Genomic DNA, 16586 nt, shown 5'->3' with positions numbered 1-16586 from the left:
GGTTAACTCCAGGTTTAGAATAACGATCACGTATATGATCCACACAGAGAGGCCCAGTTCTCAAGAATGAGTAAACTTTTGTAAACCCAATCCTAAAGCGATGTCGTTTATTCTTTCTCTGATCATGTATAAGCAATTTGGGGAGAATCAAGTACTTATAGGTCATTAATTGTGGTGATGCCCGTTTAAAGATGTTTCGGAGTGAGTGGCAGCGAAATCAGCAGCGGCTATAGTTATTTCAAAGCTCACGGTGATTGAAGCCCAGCCATAGTTCTCATCCATCACGTGAAAACGTTCCCATTAAAGTGCGTATGGTTTATACCCCACCTGAACAGTCAGCCCCCACCCAGTGTGGGGAAGTTTGGTATTTCCGCCCAGTCCCCTGTGGACACACCCACCCATCGGTGACAGCAGTCGCCTCTTGGGACCCCCCAAAGCTCTCTGCAGCCAGCAACGCGAGGGGGTAACCGCCCAAGAACACAGCGCACATCAACTCGTCTACACGGATTTGTTTTCTATTCCTACTTCACCCACAAGGGCTGTGAGACTTGCCACGCTGCCCGTTTCATAACCTAACTGCCTATTTCACGTTTACTCTACATCCAAAGCCAAACACACTCACTCACAACTTACGTACGACGTAGGACACAATTTTCGTAGGAGTTTGCTCTGTACCTGACTGTAGGTAGTTATTTTGGTCTGGATACTGAGGAACCAAATGAAGTGCTTTTAGCTCTCTCGTGCCAGAATTGTCTACACACAGCATTTGTGTGCCCCCTTTCAACTGACATATCACCTAAAATGAGAAATGATGATCAGGTTTCGTTTTTAAAAGATAGCCAGTAATAGGAACCTAGAGAACCTTAAATCTGAGAAAGTAACTTCAATCCAGAATTTCAGTTTTAATGGAAAACGGCAAACTAGAGATCTGTTCTCGAGTTCTGACTCTACGATAACATGCTCTCTGGAGGCACCGCCCCCCACCCCCGGAAGCGTGTTGTGAGACGTGTCCGGTGTGCTGATGGAAGTCTGCTGACGCCTTCCCCTACGGGTGCCTGCCCACGGAGGGTCAGGGTCAAGAGCAGGCGACCATGCACCAGGGCTCCCTCCACCACCCTTGGGCCCCACTGTCAGCACGAATGAACAGTGTGGTGATGGGCCCAGTGCCAGCCCCGTTCAGGTCTAGGTAACCGTAAGAAAGACTTTGTCCCCCTGACTTCATCTCTGGAGCTGGTCACACCCTTAGGATAATCTTTAATTTTATGACTTGTTCTCCCCTGCTATACACACATATTTATCACTCTTGTACACATGTGTGTTTTTTTCTAATGTTCATTTATCTTATTCCCTGCAAGCACCATTTAGAAAGGCTAATCCGGGGCGCCTGGGTGGCTCGGTCGGTTAAGCGTCCGACTTCGGCTCAGGTCAGGATCTCACGGTCCGTGAGTTCAAGCCCCGCATCGGGCTCTGTGCTGACCGCTCAGAGCCTGGAGCCTGTTTCAGATTCTGTGTCTCCCTCTCTCTCTGCCCCATCCCCATTCATGCTCTGTCTCTCTCTGTCTCAAAAATAAATAAACGTTAAAAAAAATTTTTTTTAATTAAAAAAAATAAAAAATAAAAAAAAGAAAGGCTAATCCAAGAAGCCAAAGATTCGAAGAGGCCACGTCAGTCTTCCTGGGCCTGACTGGCACTCTCAGATCACCGAGTTGGATTCGAACCACCGACAAATCCTCAGCGAGCCAGGTGAGTCCGTCAGTCAAAGACATAAGTCAAGCAAAGCACAGAGTCCTCGCTGGGTGCGCTCCCGTCCAAGCCATTACGGCGTGAATACGGAAGAGAAGTCGTGGTTTCTGCCCACGCACAGCTTCTAATTCTGACGGTCAAACCACAGATACCCAGAGAAGCTGTGGTTTCTGACTTTAAGTCGCCTTTGGGTTTCCCAGACAGGAAAACCTGAATAAGCATAAAAGACTGAGGTTACCAGAATAACGCACGTAGAGCCTTGCAAATGCTGATTGCTGGGTCAAACCCTTAGATCACCCTGACATTGGCTAAGAGGCCAGTATTCATGTTTGGTTGGAATTTTATTTGTATTCAGAGGATAGAGCCCTAGCCACACACACACACACAGGTGCACAAAACTGGGGGAAACGTCCAGAGTGGGCTCTCCCGGGCTCTGCCGTGTCCCCCCCAGGAGCGTGCCCAGGCTACTCGGTCGTCGGGCAGCACTGGAAGGTTCTCATCCTGCTCGCCTGGTCCGGGCATCCTGGGAAAGCTCTGCTCTCAGAACGCGTGCGCCTGAGTAAAACCACAGAGAGGCAGGGGCTAGTGTGTGCCCCAGCTAAGCCCGAGTCTGTGATGAGCTCATTTTCAAGTGTTTCCTAGTTCAAGCCTGTGCCTTAGAGCTTAGGCCTCCTTTCTCAGAATAAAGAGCCGCCACGGAGAAGGCAATCTCTGTCTCTGGTTCCTTGAACTCTTTGCTAGAGGAACAGGCGGGCCCCGATCCTCGGGCTCCCCTCTCCTCCGGAGGCCTCACCACGCGGAGACCTGGAGTCCCAGATGTACCACTGGCAAGCACACCATGTAGCATCTGTTTGCTGAACCGTGAAACGTAGATAAAAATTATGTCTCCCCTACAGAGTTGACAGGAGGATCAAATGGAAATACAAAGTAACACCAGCACATAAACCACAGTCACGCGAGTATTACTTGGCATTATGAGGAATGTGGGGGCAGGAATGTGTGGAAACAGCCACCCAGGAACCCCAGCACCACGAGCCCAACCACAGAGCTCTGCAGGCTCCCCGGTCCCTGGGCCACCCCCCGGGTCTGCACTGGCCGAGGGGACTTGTGGTTCCCCTCCTTGGCAACACGGCCAACGCCCCGACCTTTGTCTGGTCTACTACGACCCGGCCAAGGAGGATCTTGGAGACGAACGGAGCCCTAGCAAGGTCCTAATGACGTCCCTCTTCTGCGAGATGAGACAGCCAAAAAGGCGGGGTCGACAAGTGAACAGGGTGAAATCAACGACTCCTGTTGACTTGGCGACGGTCGGGGTCAAACGTTTAAGATCCCGTTAGACGCATTTCTTTGGCATCGTTACCATTGGGTTAGAGTCTTTCTTGAGAGAGCAGCCGGCGGCCTCCTCTGCTTCCTGGGATGACTCAAACGTGTGACAGGGTTCGGGGCCAAGGGCGTTCTGAAAAGTTGCCTCCTCTGGGTTGTTACTTATAACTGCGCCACCGGCTTCCTTTATTTCCACCTAAAAAAAGCAATTTTTATTCTAGAGATCACACCGTGGGACACAGGGGTTCATGGCTGCATAATATGGAAAATTCTCTGTGGAAGCTGCGTTTTTTGAAGTAAAGACAGCCCTTCCCTTTCCTTGTGACCCTCACTGTCATTCTCCCTATGGGGGGCAAGGGGTGAGGGGGTGGGGGGGGTGCGATGAGCCATCTGACCAGCGTCTCTGGGGAGTAAGGACCCGGAGGACTGAGACCATCTGCCCTCAACTGAAGTACCCCGGGTGTGGAGCTGCGATTTCGAGGTGGCGCTCACGCTGTTTCAAACACACGTCGTAAGGACTTCCCGGCTGGCCGGGGTGCCCCTGGAGCTGCTGGACGGCCCGCCACCCTGTAAAGGAGCTGACAGCCCTGTGGGACCTCCCTCAAAATGGCCTCAAAGGCTGCCCCCTTCTCCCCGTTCTTAGAGCGTGCTCATCAGGTTGTATTTAATGTTTCAGTTGACTATTTTGTTTTGTTTTTTCTCGAGACTCCCACAATCCCCGCTGATGCTTCAGTAATGTTGAGAACGCATTTACAGCCGAACTTACAATTACACAGTAGTGCTCTCCTGACTGCGTGGCAGGACGATCACTAACCAGAAACACTGAGGTCAGGGGGAACTGCCAACCGTGTCTCCAAGCCACGCGCGGTAACAGCTGCCCACTCAGTGGCACGGGGCACCACCACCAGAGAGGGGGCGAAATGCCAGGGGTACCGCTGAAAATCAATGCAATTGAAAAACCAAAAAGACTCATGGGGAGCCTGGGCGGCTCAGTCGGTTACACGTCCGACTTCGGCTCAGGTCGTGATCTCGCGGTCCGTGAGTTCGAGCCCCACGTGGGGCTCTGTGCCGACAGCTCGGAGCCTGGAGCCTGCTTCCGATTCAGTGTCTCCTTCTCTCTCTCTCTGCCCTTTCCCCACTCACACTCTGTCTCTCACTCAAGAATAAAAAAATAAATAAAATAAAAACATTAAAAAAAAAAGACTCAGTGGTTAAAGAAATTGCCATCAGATTTCGGTATTCCAAAACCATGAGGATTCTTCCTAAAATTTGCTGAGAACACAGTGACTTTCCAAACTAGGTCCCTTTAGGGGGCAGCACACATTTCCTTGGGATCCTTCGTTGCCTTTAAAAACTGACTTGGGGGCGCCTGGGTGGCGCAGTCGGTTGGGCGTCCGACTTCAGCCAGGTCACGATCTCGCGGTCCGTGAGTTCGAGCCCCGCGTCGGGCTCTGGGCTGATGGCTCAGAGCCTGGAGCCTGTTTCCGATTCTGTGTCTCCCTCTCTCTCTGCCCCTCCCCCGTTCATGCTCTGTCTCTCTCTGTCCCAAAAATAAAATAAACGTTGAAAAAAAAAAATTTTTTTTTTAAAAATAAAAATTAAAAAAAAATAAAAACTGACTTGTTTCCTTTGGGCGAGAACAAAGCAGAAATCACCAGTGGTTCTAAAAGGGGGCGGTGGGCTGACAATTAGCGGGAGTTTATGTAAACTGGGATTCGTGTTACATGTGCCCGAGGAACAGCCCCTTAGCAGCAGAAAGCAGCTCTCACATTTTGATTCCACGATTCCATGAACTTTTCACATTAACACATAATCACTATTAACACTAACGTCAACAGGGGCCCCTTTCCTAAAGCCAGTGACAGCAACAGGGCCCAGGACGACGCGTTTCCTGGCTGCTTCCCTCTGCTGCCCTGTGCTCTCTGCAGCGTTAGCCCACCTTGGAACCAGGGCCCCAGGACCCGACTCTCCTCCAGGTAGAACGGCTCGCTGGGGAGCCGCCACCCGGCTTCCAGAGCGGGGCGCTCAGTTGGAAGGTGTGAATCCAACTGGGGATGCTACGAAAGGCTTGGGGGGGGGGGGTCTTGGGACGACCAGTGTCACTCTGTCTGGGACAGGGTGACAGAGGTCCCGAGGCTTTTTCCCACGTGGATCTTACTGGAATCACCCGGACACCAGGGTGCGCGGCTCCTTCCCTGGCCCAGGCGCCCAGGGGCAGGACGGCGGGACTCCTGTGCGGGGCCAGCAGGGAGGACAGGAAGTGGACGTTGTAGGCCTGCGGCTGCGGGGCCACAGGCAGGACGGCGTCTTCCAGGGGGCTGAGGTCGGGGAGGCCGGGGTACTCCGCCAGCATCTCCTGGGCGTGGTCGCCCCCCCCCAGCTCCGCTTTGCCCTGGGTCTCACAGTCCGCCTGCAGCGGGGGGCTGAACGCGTGCAGGAGGGGCTCCGTGGGGTCCGCGGGGCTCAGGTACGCGTCTTTAAACATGGGGAACTCGCCCTCCTCGTGCTTCACCACCACCGGGGCTCTCAGGGTGAGGTTGTCGGAAACAAACGGACTGTCTGCGCTGAAAAGGTCTGTCACCATCTCCTCGGGACTGGACATCCCGCCAAGCAGAGGGGCCTCCTCCATGTCTGCTGAGGGGACCTCGGGCCGGGCATCGCCCTGCACCCCTCGCCGCGCGCAATCCGGCCGGGAGCCAAGCACCTGCACACACATGGCCAGGTGAGGGGGGTGCGGCCCCGCCCTGACCCCGGGGGTCCCTCCATCCCCCACCCAGGGCCTGACCCGGGAGAGGTCCCCCCCGCCGTCCCCAAGGGGCTGACCCGAGAGAGGTCCCTCCTCCCCCCCCCCCCCCCCCCCCCGTCCCTGAGGGCCTGACCCGAGAGGGGTCCCCCCGTCCCTGAGGGCCTGACCAGGAAGAGGTCCCTCCATCCCTGAGGGGCTGACTGGGGAGGGGTCCCACCCGTCCCTGAGGGTCTGACCCGACAGGTACCCCCGTCCCCGAGGGGCTGACCCGGGAGAGGTACCCCAGTCCCCAAGGGGCTGACCCGGGAGAGGTCCCTCCATCCCTGAGGGGCTGACTGGGGAGGGGTCCCACCCGTCCCCGAGGGTCTGACCCGACAGGTACCCCCGTCCCCGAGGGGCTGACCCGGGAGAGGTACCCCAGTCCCCAAGGGGCTGATCGGGGAGGGGCCCCGTGGTTCCCAAGGCGCTGACCCAGGAGAGGTACCCCCATCCCCGAGGGGCTGACCCTAGAGAGGTCCCCCAGTCCCGGAGGGGCTGACCCGGGAGAGATCCCCCCGTCCCCGAGGGCTTGGCCTGAAAAAGGTACCCCCATCCCCGAGGGGCTGACCCAGGAGAGGTACCCCCGTCCCCGAGGGCCTGGCCCGAGAGAGGTACCCCCGTCCCCGTGGGGCTGATCCGGGAGGCGCCCCGCGGTCTCCGAGGCCCTGACTAAGGGACCCACGGTCCCTCTCCCCTCCTGCAGACCCCTAGGCCGGGCCCGGGGACCGCGGGGATATCGATGTCGGCTGACGTTTCAGTTGTCGGAGGGGGCGCGGGCTCAGGCCTCTTCAGGGGGACGCACCTGGGGCCGCGGGGGCTGCGGGAGCGCGGATCCAGGATGCGGGGCCGGGCGAGCGGGCCCCTCACGTGCCCGTGGCCGTTGGCGGTTGGGACTGGGAACGGGGCGGGGCAGCGGTGGGCGGGGCCACCGCGAGGGCGGAGCCGAGCTGCGGGTGCGTCAGGAGGGGGCGGGGCCGGCGGCTGCGGGGTGGGAGGTCGGAGGCGGGGCGGGGGGCGGGGTGAGGGCCGGGGACGCTCCCGGGGTCTTCAGCGCCAGGCTCACAGGGAGAAACTGAGGCCCTGAGACCAGTCTGACTTGTTCAGATCAAAATTAAGGTAGATTTTTTTTTCCTTAAGTGAATAATACCTAATCTCTCCTACTGAAATATTTAAACATTACAAATGGGGCTGAAGTTTCCTTAAGCACCACGCCAGTCCCCAAAGGGGATGCTGAAGTCGGCTGTGGATCTTTCCAGCCCTCTCCAGGGCCTCACTTACACGGGCATGTGTCGATGAGCTTACTCTCATTTTATGGCTGAAATAGTCACATCACGAGGAAGTTCAGCGGAGTTCGGGGCAGGGCTGAGATCGCAGTGGGGCTTCCCGAACTTTAGGGATCTGGAAGGCAGCCGATGCGAACAGCAGCGAAGAGCTGTGACCAAGCACATCAGCCCGAGAGGCCCTGCCCTTCACTCTCTCGTGACAGACATTCGCATCGAGCCGCTCTGATCATCAGGCGTGCGCAGCCACCTGTGTGAGTCACAAGCCAGCCAGACTCAAAGACCCAGGAGCTCTGGAACACTCCTAGATGTGATGCCGGCCCGGCTGGGTCAGCCAAAACCAGAGCCATCTCGTTCCTCAGGCCCGGGCCCAACTCCACCTCCTGTTTGAGCCAGCTACGTCCCCCTACCCATGACCCTCTCGTCTGCCTTGGGACACCAAGGATCCTTTGAACGGCTGTCTTGGTTCTCTCCTCCCCCCACTGGATCCAATCTCCACCACCGCCAGAACCTGGTGGGGCCCCCGCTCTACCGAGCAGAGCTTGGCACGCAATAGGCACTCCATAAAGACGACTGAGAAAACGAATTCGTGCATTCACCGAACAGGTATTTGTTGAGCACCTACTATACGAAGGACACTGTTCCAGGCGTGGGGGCGGGAAGGGAACGCATAAAGGGATGAAGAATAGAAACCCACGGCCCACAGCAGCTTCCTTTCTCAGCCAGGCCCGTGAATCTTGTGATGTGCACTCTGCCCAAGCCAGGCCATGGGCACAAACCCCTCACCTCTGTCTCCAGGGCCTGACTTCCTTCGTCCCTGACTCATAGCCTCCTTATCAACATAAGGGAAGAGCCAGAAACAAAGACTGGGATTAATGTTTTATTAATGATAACATTCATCCTGCATTTCTAAGATTTACATCCAAAAGAGCATATTGTATTTACATGCAACGGACAGCCCAAGGTAACAAATTCAAACCACAGCTCCTTTAAGAAAAGACTATGGCTTATTCCACGTTAAATTAAATACATTAATACTCTTCCCTCCTCCTTGCAACATGTACACTAAAAACCCACTCTTCTTTCTTCCAGGAAATATAAAATTGCATTGATAACTGCGCTGGTTAACGACAGGTAATTACATTGGAAATATTTAAACCTGAGAGACAAGCCCAAATAGGTATTAAGTGCTACGGGTCAACATTCAAATTCACATGCGAACGCGAAGGGAATGCAGACTTGTCAGGTCAATAGTGCAGGATTTAGGTGGCTCTGACAGTCGCCGATGCCCCCTTGATTGGAAGCCGTGCCCACCAGGGGCAGACTGCGTTAGTCCCCACCCCCCACCTCCCTGACTGTGAACCACAGATGAACATGAGGGTTTGTTATCATAGCTGTTGGTTTTCATCTTAGTTTTGTTTTTGTTTTTTGTGGTTTTTTTGCCTGTTTTCATTTCTTCTTCTTGCTTTTAAGAGCAAAAAAAAAAAAAAAAAAAAAAAATCTTTGGCCCATTTAGGTGGGAATTTTGCATGAAAACATATACATAAATAAATGTGCTCTGCAAGCAAGCGCCCTGTCTCCTCCAACAGTTCAGCCTGGCCATTGTTATCACTGGAGTGCACAACTCTTTACAGAAGCAAGCCCGACCGGAGCAAAGTGGTCAGAAAAATAAATACACAGTTTTAAAAACGGGACAGCTGAGCCTGTCACTACCGCCCAGAGGCAGTGGGTGATTTCATTCCATGATCCTTAAGTGTTACATTAAATACGGAAGACGATTCAGTGCATAATCGCTTTTTGGTCAATCAGACTCTCTCCATAAAGGCACTCCCCACCCGAAGGATAGGCTACGTTAAACTTAGCACCTGTCACCGGTGACTCGTGGCGGGTCACCGAGATGGCATGGCCTCCTGTTCCCATCTCCCCGCATCTCGGCTGGAAAGGAGAGGGGTCCTCCCTCCCCAGGTGGGGTTAGAAAGCACGCCCGGGGCCTCCAGGTGCTGCACTGTCCTGACCCTTCTGAGGTCACTCTTCCTGTTTCTTGAGCTTTTTTTTCCTTCGTCAGTGGTCAACGTCACGCCCTCCTTGCCGTCAGCCCGGGGAAGCAGTAATCCCGAGGCACGTCCTGTACCTTTTTATTCTTCAGGGACTACGGCAGACACGGTCATGATCTCCCTTGCTCCCCGTTTCTGACACACGCACACTCTTTCTTTGTCGCTTAATGATGCAAGGAAGGCGGGCCGAAGAGAGGGCTCTAGGCCAGCTGCCCTCCCAAGGAAACTGGTCTTTCTAGGGGTAGGGAAGCCACAGGAAACACTTATTTACAGGGTTATCCGCTCCGTAAACGAGAAAGGAGTAAGACGCTCACCATTCCACCTGAAGGTTTGCAGAGCACATCTTCCCTACGGTCTCCCTTTCATTAGGGCCTCGCGTTTTTAAGGCACTGGGTTTGAAGACTTGCACGGTCAGTAAAAACTACAGAATACGGGATGCTAACTCGCTTCAGACACGGAGAGGCACACACAGACTACCAAGCCAGACGAGGACAGAGTTACTACCCACAGGGACACAAAACTGGTTCCCAAAGCACGAGGCTTCCATTAGTGCATTATACACGCGTCAACTACGAACAGTCTAACATCTCTGCCTGGAACGCTTCTCTCTCTGGACAAAAAAAAGCTCCGATAAGAAGTAAATGCCCGTTAAGGACCAGGTATTCGGTCCCCACCGAGGAAACGTGCCACTGTCATTTCCCACGGGTGAAGTCACAACCCCACTAGTCCCTTAACTAGCTCAACCAGATTTTTATCCCATATATAAACGCAGTGTGGCTGCAAAAACTTTCGGGGCGGCGGGGGGGTGGGGGGGCGGGCACCTTATCAAACATTCCCAAAGTCAGGGCCTGCCAGGGAGTAGTGGGATTATACTTCACAGGGTGAAGAAGGCTGTTCTAGGAAACAACACCACCAAACCCCGGGCGGGAAGGGAAACTTCTGGGTTTCTTGAGCGATTTTTCACCCCGAACTATAATCAGGAGCAACAGCTACTTTTCATTTGGTTTTTATCACCAGAGCTCGTTTTCCTTCACGGTGGCTCTCGTGGGATTACTTCCTGGAGTTGGAGCTGAGCCCAAACAGACCGATGATGTCAGTCATGGCCCGTTCCAGGTGCTTCCCAAAGCGATGCGAGTCCTGGCGTTCAAAAACAAAAACCGGGAAAACACACGTTACGACGCGGAAATCCCCATACCGTGAGCCACTTACAAACGGCCCCTTGCAAACATTCCTCTTTGCCAGTTCTCGAAGCTCTGACTTTAGGGCTTCATCACTACGTCACGCGTCCTGGAGACGTGCTGAGGGTTCGCGGAGATAACCGGCCGTGTGCGTGTGCGGGTGTGCTTTTGCCGGAAGGCCTCCCCTCGCGGCAACACGTTACATAAAACACGATAAATAAATGAATTCCAGTCCTCTCTGCTAACAGGGCACTTGGCATTGCTTTCAGGTGTTGCTTTCCACGTGGAAAGGAAGCACAGAGACAAGGATAGGGGGCTCCGGCGTGGCTCAGTCGGTTAAGCGTCCAACTTCGGCTCAGGTCATGACCTCACCTCACAGTTTGTGAGTTCGAGCCCCGCGTCGGGCTCTGTGCTGGCGGCTCGGAGCCCGGAGCCTGCTGCGGATTCTGTGTCTCCCTCGCTCTCTGCCCCGCCCCCGCTCACGCTCTGTCTCCCTCAAAAATAAACATTAAAAAAATTTTTTTTAATCTTTTCAGTTAATTAGGTTGAGAGAGGAGCGTCTGGGTGGCTCAGCTCATTATGCATCCCACTCTTGTTTAGGCTCAGGTCGTGACCCCATGGTTCGTGGGTTCAAGCTCCGCATCGGGCTCCACACTATTAGCACAGAGCCTGCTTGGGATTCTCTCTCTCTCTCTCTCTCTCTCTCTCTCTCTCTCTCTCTCTCAAATTAAATAAACTGAAAAACTTAGGTTAAGAGAATTTTTAAATTCATTTATTTGAAACAAAGTCCAAGGCAAGTAAAAGTATACAGTTGAACTGGCCTTTTCCATCAAAGTGAGGAAAAACACTTCTGTCAAATTAAAAAGAAGGCCGTAAAAACACCCCGTCTTTAGAAAAGGGGCTCTGTTTCGTACTTACGGTCTCAGGGCAGGAGAATTTGGAAGATATGTGGAAGTTGATGAGGTTCTCGCCCACGAGGATGTAGGACACCCCGTACCCATCGTCCGCAACCTACAGAGCAAGGCAAGTTTCAGCTGAACCTCGGGAAAGGAGAGGATGTGAAAACGGGACTAACGTTTTTCCATACAAGACTGGAATTAACACCTGCATTAACAATCTGCAGAATTCCTCTACAGCGGTGCCCAACAAGGCAAGGAGGGGCGCGTGGAACGTTCCGGAAGACCTGAAGCAGAGGCGGACGGGAGGGCGCGTCCTGTCCCCGACCTGCAGCTCTGTGTACATCACGCTCAGTCACTTACCGGTCCAAAGCCCCCTCCGCTGGACACGTACTCTGGATTCTTCTCCAAATCAAACAGCTCTACCTGCTGCTGAGGGGTCTGGCTGGTTGATAATCTCCAAGGCTCCGATAAGACCTGTTGAGGACAAGGAGATTCTCTCGTGGTGCTTTTTTAAGAAATGTTTTTGGGGGCGCCTGGGTGGCACAGTCGGTTAAGCGTCCGACTTCAGCCAGGTCACGATCTCACGGTCTGTGAGTTCGAGCCCCGCGTCAGGCTCTGGGCTGATGGCTCAGAGCCTGGGGCCTGCTTCCGATTCTGTGTCTCCCTCTCTCTCTGCCCCTCCCCCGTTCATGCTCTCTCTCTCTCTCTCTCTCTCTCTGTCCCAAAAATAAATAAAAATTGAAAAAAAAAAATTAAAGAAAAAAAAAAAGAAATGTTTTTGATGTTTATTTATTTTTGAGAGAAAGAGAGAGACAGAGCACAAGCGGGGGAGGGGCAGAGAAAGGGGGAGGCACAGAATCTGAAGGAGGCCCCAGGCTCCGTGCTGTTAGCACAGAGCCCGGTGCGGGGCTCGAACCCATGAACCGTGAGATCATGACCTGAGCCAAAGTCAGATGCTTAACACCCAGGCGTCTCTCCCATGACACTTCTCCCTGTACCGTCCTCTTCTGTCCCTGAGACAGGAAGCCCCACTGGAGGAGGAAAAGGCTTGCTCGGTGTCTGGGTGGTCACGGACGCCACAGGTCTGCGGCCCTGAAGGCCCGGCTGTCTGGGGGTAGAATGGGCACAAAGAAGGCCTGGGGCAGATGAGGGCACCCGGATGGTTGGGGGATGGGCAGCACCAGCAGAAAAGGGGGCGGATACATTAACTAAGATTCGGAAAGGGGGCTGTGCTGCCCGGAAGCAAATTCACAGGAAGTCTTCGAGTTGCCTGTTAAACACGGCATTGTTAACAATTAAATTTTATAGCTCAAAATTAAACTCCGTTACAAACGAGGGTGATACATACAAGAGCTCATCACTCCATGCTCCGTGCTCGAGGTCACTGGCGTCTGGGGGGGGGGGGGGGGGGGTGGTCAGGATTAAATGTGACATCAAGTATTCCCGGGGCCTGAAGGGACACGGCACTGAAAGCACAGCTCGGATCTGACACTGTGATGACCATTCAGCTCGAACGCCCGTTTGTGAGGCCCCGTCCCACTTGCAAGGCCGCACTGACTTAGTCTGGGGGTAGCCGGCGTGCCTGGCCGAGCGGCCGCTGGCAGCCACACTCACCTCCTTCAGGAAGGGGGAATCCACGGCCAGGTACTTGGACACCACGTAGAGACAGAAGAGGTGACGGTCGATCCCGGAGCCAGTCATCGCCAGGCGGTACAGGTGCTGGTGCTTCTCGGAGGCGACCTTGAACAACTTGAGCCTCTGCTCAACCTAAGCGAGGAGGGGTGGGGAGATGCGAGTTGTGACGGGGAGGGGGGGGCCTAAGTCGGCTCTGGGACGCAAGCAACAGCCCTTCCCTCCAAGGGTCCGATGGCCCGAGAAACGGGGGTCTCGGGAGGGGCGTGCCGGGGCAGAAGCCCCACCTTGTGCCACCGAAAGGGCGGGTCAGAAACCGCGGGGGGCGCACGACAGGAGAGGCATGGTGGTCCTGTGTGCAGCCAGCCCGGGGTCACCTTGCTCGTGGCTACTGATGTCCTTCCAAAGAATCAGAAGCCTTTGTTCTCGGGAACAGTTTCACCAGAGCAGAGCGGGGCGGGGCAGGGCCGTGTAGGGCAGAACGGGGCAAGCAGGTCAGAGCAGACAGGGCAGAGCAGGGCAGGGCAGAGTAGGGCAGAGCGGAGCAGAGTAGAGTAGGACAGGGCAGGCAGGGCAGAGCGGAGCAGAGGGTAGGGTAGGGCAGGGCAGAGCAGGGCAGGGCAGGGCAGAGCAGGGCAGGGCAAAGTAGGGGAGAGCGGAGCAGAGTAGAGTAGGACAGGGCAGGCAGGGCAGAGCAGACAGGGTAGGACAGGGCAGGCAGGGCAGAGTAGGGCAGAGCAGACAGGGCAGGGCAGAGTAGGGCAGAGCAAAGCAGAGTAGAGTAGGACAGGGCGGGCAGAGCAGACAGGGTAGGGTAGGGCAGGGCAGGGCAGAGTAGGGCAGAGCGGACCAGAGTAGAGTAGGACAGGGCAGGCAGGGCAGAGTAGGGCAGAGCAGACAGGGTAGGGCAGGTCAGAGCAGGACAGAGCAGAGTAAGGCAGAGCAGAGCCGAGTACAGTAGGACAGGGCAGGCAGGGCAGAGCAGAGCAGAGAGTAGGGTAGGGCAGGGCAGAGCAGGGCAGGGCAGAGTAGGGCAGAGCGAAGCAGAATAGAGTAGGACAGGGCAGGCAGGGCAGAGCAGACAGGGTAGGGCAGGGCAGGGCAGGGCAGAGTAGGGCAGAGCAGACAGGGCAGGGCAGAGTAGGGCAGAGCGGACCAGAGTAGAGTAGGACAGGGCAGGCAGGGCAGAGTAGGGCAGAGCAGACAGGGCAGGGCAGAGTAGGGCAGAGCGGACCAGAGTAGAGTAGGACAGGGCAGGCAGGGCAGAGCAGACAGGGTAGGGTAGGGTAGGGCAGGGCAGAGCAGGGCAGGGCAGAGTAGGGCAGAGCAAAGCAGAGTAGAGTAGGACAGGGCAGGCAGGGCAGAGCAGACAGGGTAGGGTAGGGCAGGGCAGAGCAGGGCAGGGCAAAGTAGGGGAGAGCGGAGCAGAGTAGAGTAGGACAGGGCAGGCAGGGCAGAGTAGGGCAGAGCGGAGCAGAGTAGAGTAGGACAGGGCAGGCAGGGCAGAGTAGGGCAGAGCAGACAGGGCAGGGCAGAGTAGGGCAGAGCAAAGCAGAATAGAGTAGGACAGGGCAGGCAGGGCAGAGCAGACAAGGTAGGGTAGGGCAGGGCAGGGCAGAGTAGGGCAGAGCGGACCAGAGTCGAGTAGGACAGGGCAGGCAGGGCAGAGTAGGGCAGAGCAGACAGGGCAGGGCAGAGTAGGGCAGAGCGGACCAGAGTAGAGTAGGACAGGGCAGGCAGGGCAGAGTAGGGCAGAGCAGACAGGGCAGGGCAGAGTAGGGCAGAGCGGAGCAGAGTAGGACAGGGCAGGCAGGGCAGAGTAGGGCAGAGCAGACAGGGCAGGGCAGAGTAGGGCCGAGCAGACAGGGCAGGGTAGAGTAGGGCAGAGCGGAGCAGAGTAGAGTAGGACAGGGCAGGCAGGGCAGAGCAGACAGGGTAGGGTAGGGCAGGGCAGAGCAGGGCAGGGCAAAGTAGGGGAGAGCGGAGCAGAGTAGAGTAGGACAGGGCAGGCAGGGCAGAGTAGGGCAGAGCGGAGCAGAGTAGAGTAGGACAGGGCAGGCAGGGCAGAGTAGGGCAGAGCAGACAGGGCAGGGCAGAGTAGGGCAGAGCAAAGCAGAATAGAGTAGGACAGGGCAGGCAGGGCAGAGCAGACAAGGTAGGGTAGGGCAGGGCAGGGCAGAGTAGGGCAGAGCGGACCAGAGTCGAGTAGGACAGGGCAGGCAGGGCAGAGTAGGGCAGAGCAGACAGGGCAGGGCAGAGTAGGGCAGAGCGGAGCAGAATAGAGTAGGACAGGGCAGGCAGGGCAGAGCAGACAGGGTAGGACAGGGCAGGCAGGGCAGAGTAGGGCAGAGCAAACAGGGTAGGGCAGGTCAGAGCAGGACAGAGCAGAGTAGGGCAGAGCAGAGCAGGGCAGGGCTAAGCAGAGTAGAGCAGGACAGGGCAGGCAGGGCAGGGTTGGACGGAGCGGAGTGGGCAGGGCGAGGGCGGAGCAAGGGCCCCGGCCAATGTCTCCCGGGCCACCAGCAGTGCACGCCTGCGCTCTGGGCACAGATCTGGCCTCGGCCACGTCCCGGTTGTGTGGCCCAGCAGCCTATGGAATTCACCGGAGTCTCCGATCCTCGGCTACGAAAACGAACTGCCCTAACAGTTCCCAGGCCACTGCCAGATTCTCAAAGGCAGCGTACGGACAACCGGAGCCCCGGGCCCAGGTGGGGAGCTTCGACGTGGGCAGCGGGCTCCCGTAACTCCGAGCGGAAGGCTCCCGTGGCCCGGTCCCCGCGTCCGCACCCAGCCCCTTGTTCTGTCCTGCCGCACCCACTCCCAGGCCTGCCCGCGCCGGTGCAAGTCTAACTTAGACTCAGGGAGTCCAAGCTGTAAGACGTTACGGAAGGGACACAAACGTTAACCTCTCTGTGCGCGTCCCGACCACGCCCGGGTCCCCTGAAAGGAGGGCAGGGGAGAAGCTGAACACGGCTCCCCCTGCAGAGGCTCGCGGGTCAGCCCCAAGGCGTCCTCAGCCCGGCGCCACGTTACCGTCTGGGTGGGGTCCACCATGGCGAGCACAAAGTTGCACGACTCCGTGGTGCAGGAACGCACGGTCTCCGTCCTCCCCTCTCGGAAGAGCCGGGTCATGGAGGCCTCGTACGTGAGGCAAAACTTGCCCATGTCCTGGGAAAGGAAGAGAACTTTCATGCGAGGCAGGGCAGGCGGACGGACTCTGATGCACAAGAAGGGACAAGGTGACGGTCAGCTTTAGCTTTTAGTCAACGTCAGTCTTCGTTCACACGGGGCTGTGCAGCAGGCAGACGGAGACGTCGTTAGCTTTGCAAAGGGCTGGGGGCGGGGGAGGTCAGTTTCTGGGTAGCCCAGGTTCCGTTTCCGGGTGCAACCGATGCCATGGCGCAATTTCCTGAGCTTCACGCACCACCCCCCCCGCCACCCCAAGTGCAGACACATTTATGGGAGGAACACGGGGCAAGGAGATGTTCGGGCAAGTTATTAAAAGACACAAGCTGTTGGCAGGGAACATTCCACCATGTCTGCATGACGGTGACGATGACCCAGTTGAGAAGGGACAGGTGAGGAGTGATGTCCCCCAGAAGGAGGGCAGGTGGCCGGGGCGGGAGGGGAGACGAAGCAGAGGGGGGCGGCCGTGGTCTTGAGGTCTCACTGGGATGCTTTCATGTTTCCAG

General features: G+C 56.3%; 2 protein-coding genes across 10 annotated transcripts in view; both read right to left on the bottom strand.

Moving 5' to 3' along the window:
- The window catches only part of TESMIN (testis expressed metallothionein like protein), a 35495-nt gene extending 28759 nt beyond the window's left edge, over positions 1–6736 (bottom strand). For 3 of the 7 annotated variants that reach the window (XM_047823842.1, XM_047823846.1, XM_047823847.1), the window contains exons 1-4: positions 6467–6646; positions 5225–5770; positions 3104–3262; positions 676–796 (exon numbers count right to left, since the gene is read on the bottom strand). In XM_047823842.1, the coding sequence (XP_047679798.1) occupies positions 676–796; positions 3104–3262; positions 5225–5695 (751 nt within the window). In that variant the 5' untranslated portion in view covers positions 5696–5770; positions 6467–6646. The other 4 variants (XM_047823843.1, XM_047823844.1, XM_047823845.1 and 1 more) reach the window with 4 other exon arrangements.
- A 1262-nt stretch (positions 6737–7998) lies between these two features.
- Positions 7999–16586, bottom strand: part of CPT1A (carnitine palmitoyltransferase 1A) — a 57704-nt gene continuing 49116 nt past the window's right edge. For all 3 annotated transcript variants that reach the window (XM_047877176.1, XM_047877177.1, XM_047877178.1), the window contains exons 15-19: positions 15928–16062; positions 12877–13029; positions 11623–11736; positions 11282–11374; positions 7999–10322 (exon numbers count right to left, since the gene is read on the bottom strand). In XM_047877176.1, the coding sequence (XP_047733132.1) occupies positions 10236–10322; positions 11282–11374; positions 11623–11736; positions 12877–13029; positions 15928–16062 (582 nt within the window). In that variant the 3' untranslated portion in view covers positions 7999–10235. The remainder of the gene's footprint in view (positions 10323–11281; positions 11375–11622; positions 11737–12876; positions 13030–15927; positions 16063–16586) is intronic.

The sequence above is a fragment of the Prionailurus viverrinus genome, chromosome D1 (genome assembly GCF_022837055.1).
Source record: "Prionailurus viverrinus isolate Anna chromosome D1, UM_Priviv_1.0, whole genome shotgun sequence".
In the NCBI taxonomy this organism is placed as follows: domain Eukaryota; kingdom Metazoa; phylum Chordata; class Mammalia; order Carnivora; family Felidae; genus Prionailurus; species Prionailurus viverrinus.
Note: the sequence above shows the minus strand (reverse complement) of the source record. Positions and strands in the feature narration are given on the sequence as shown.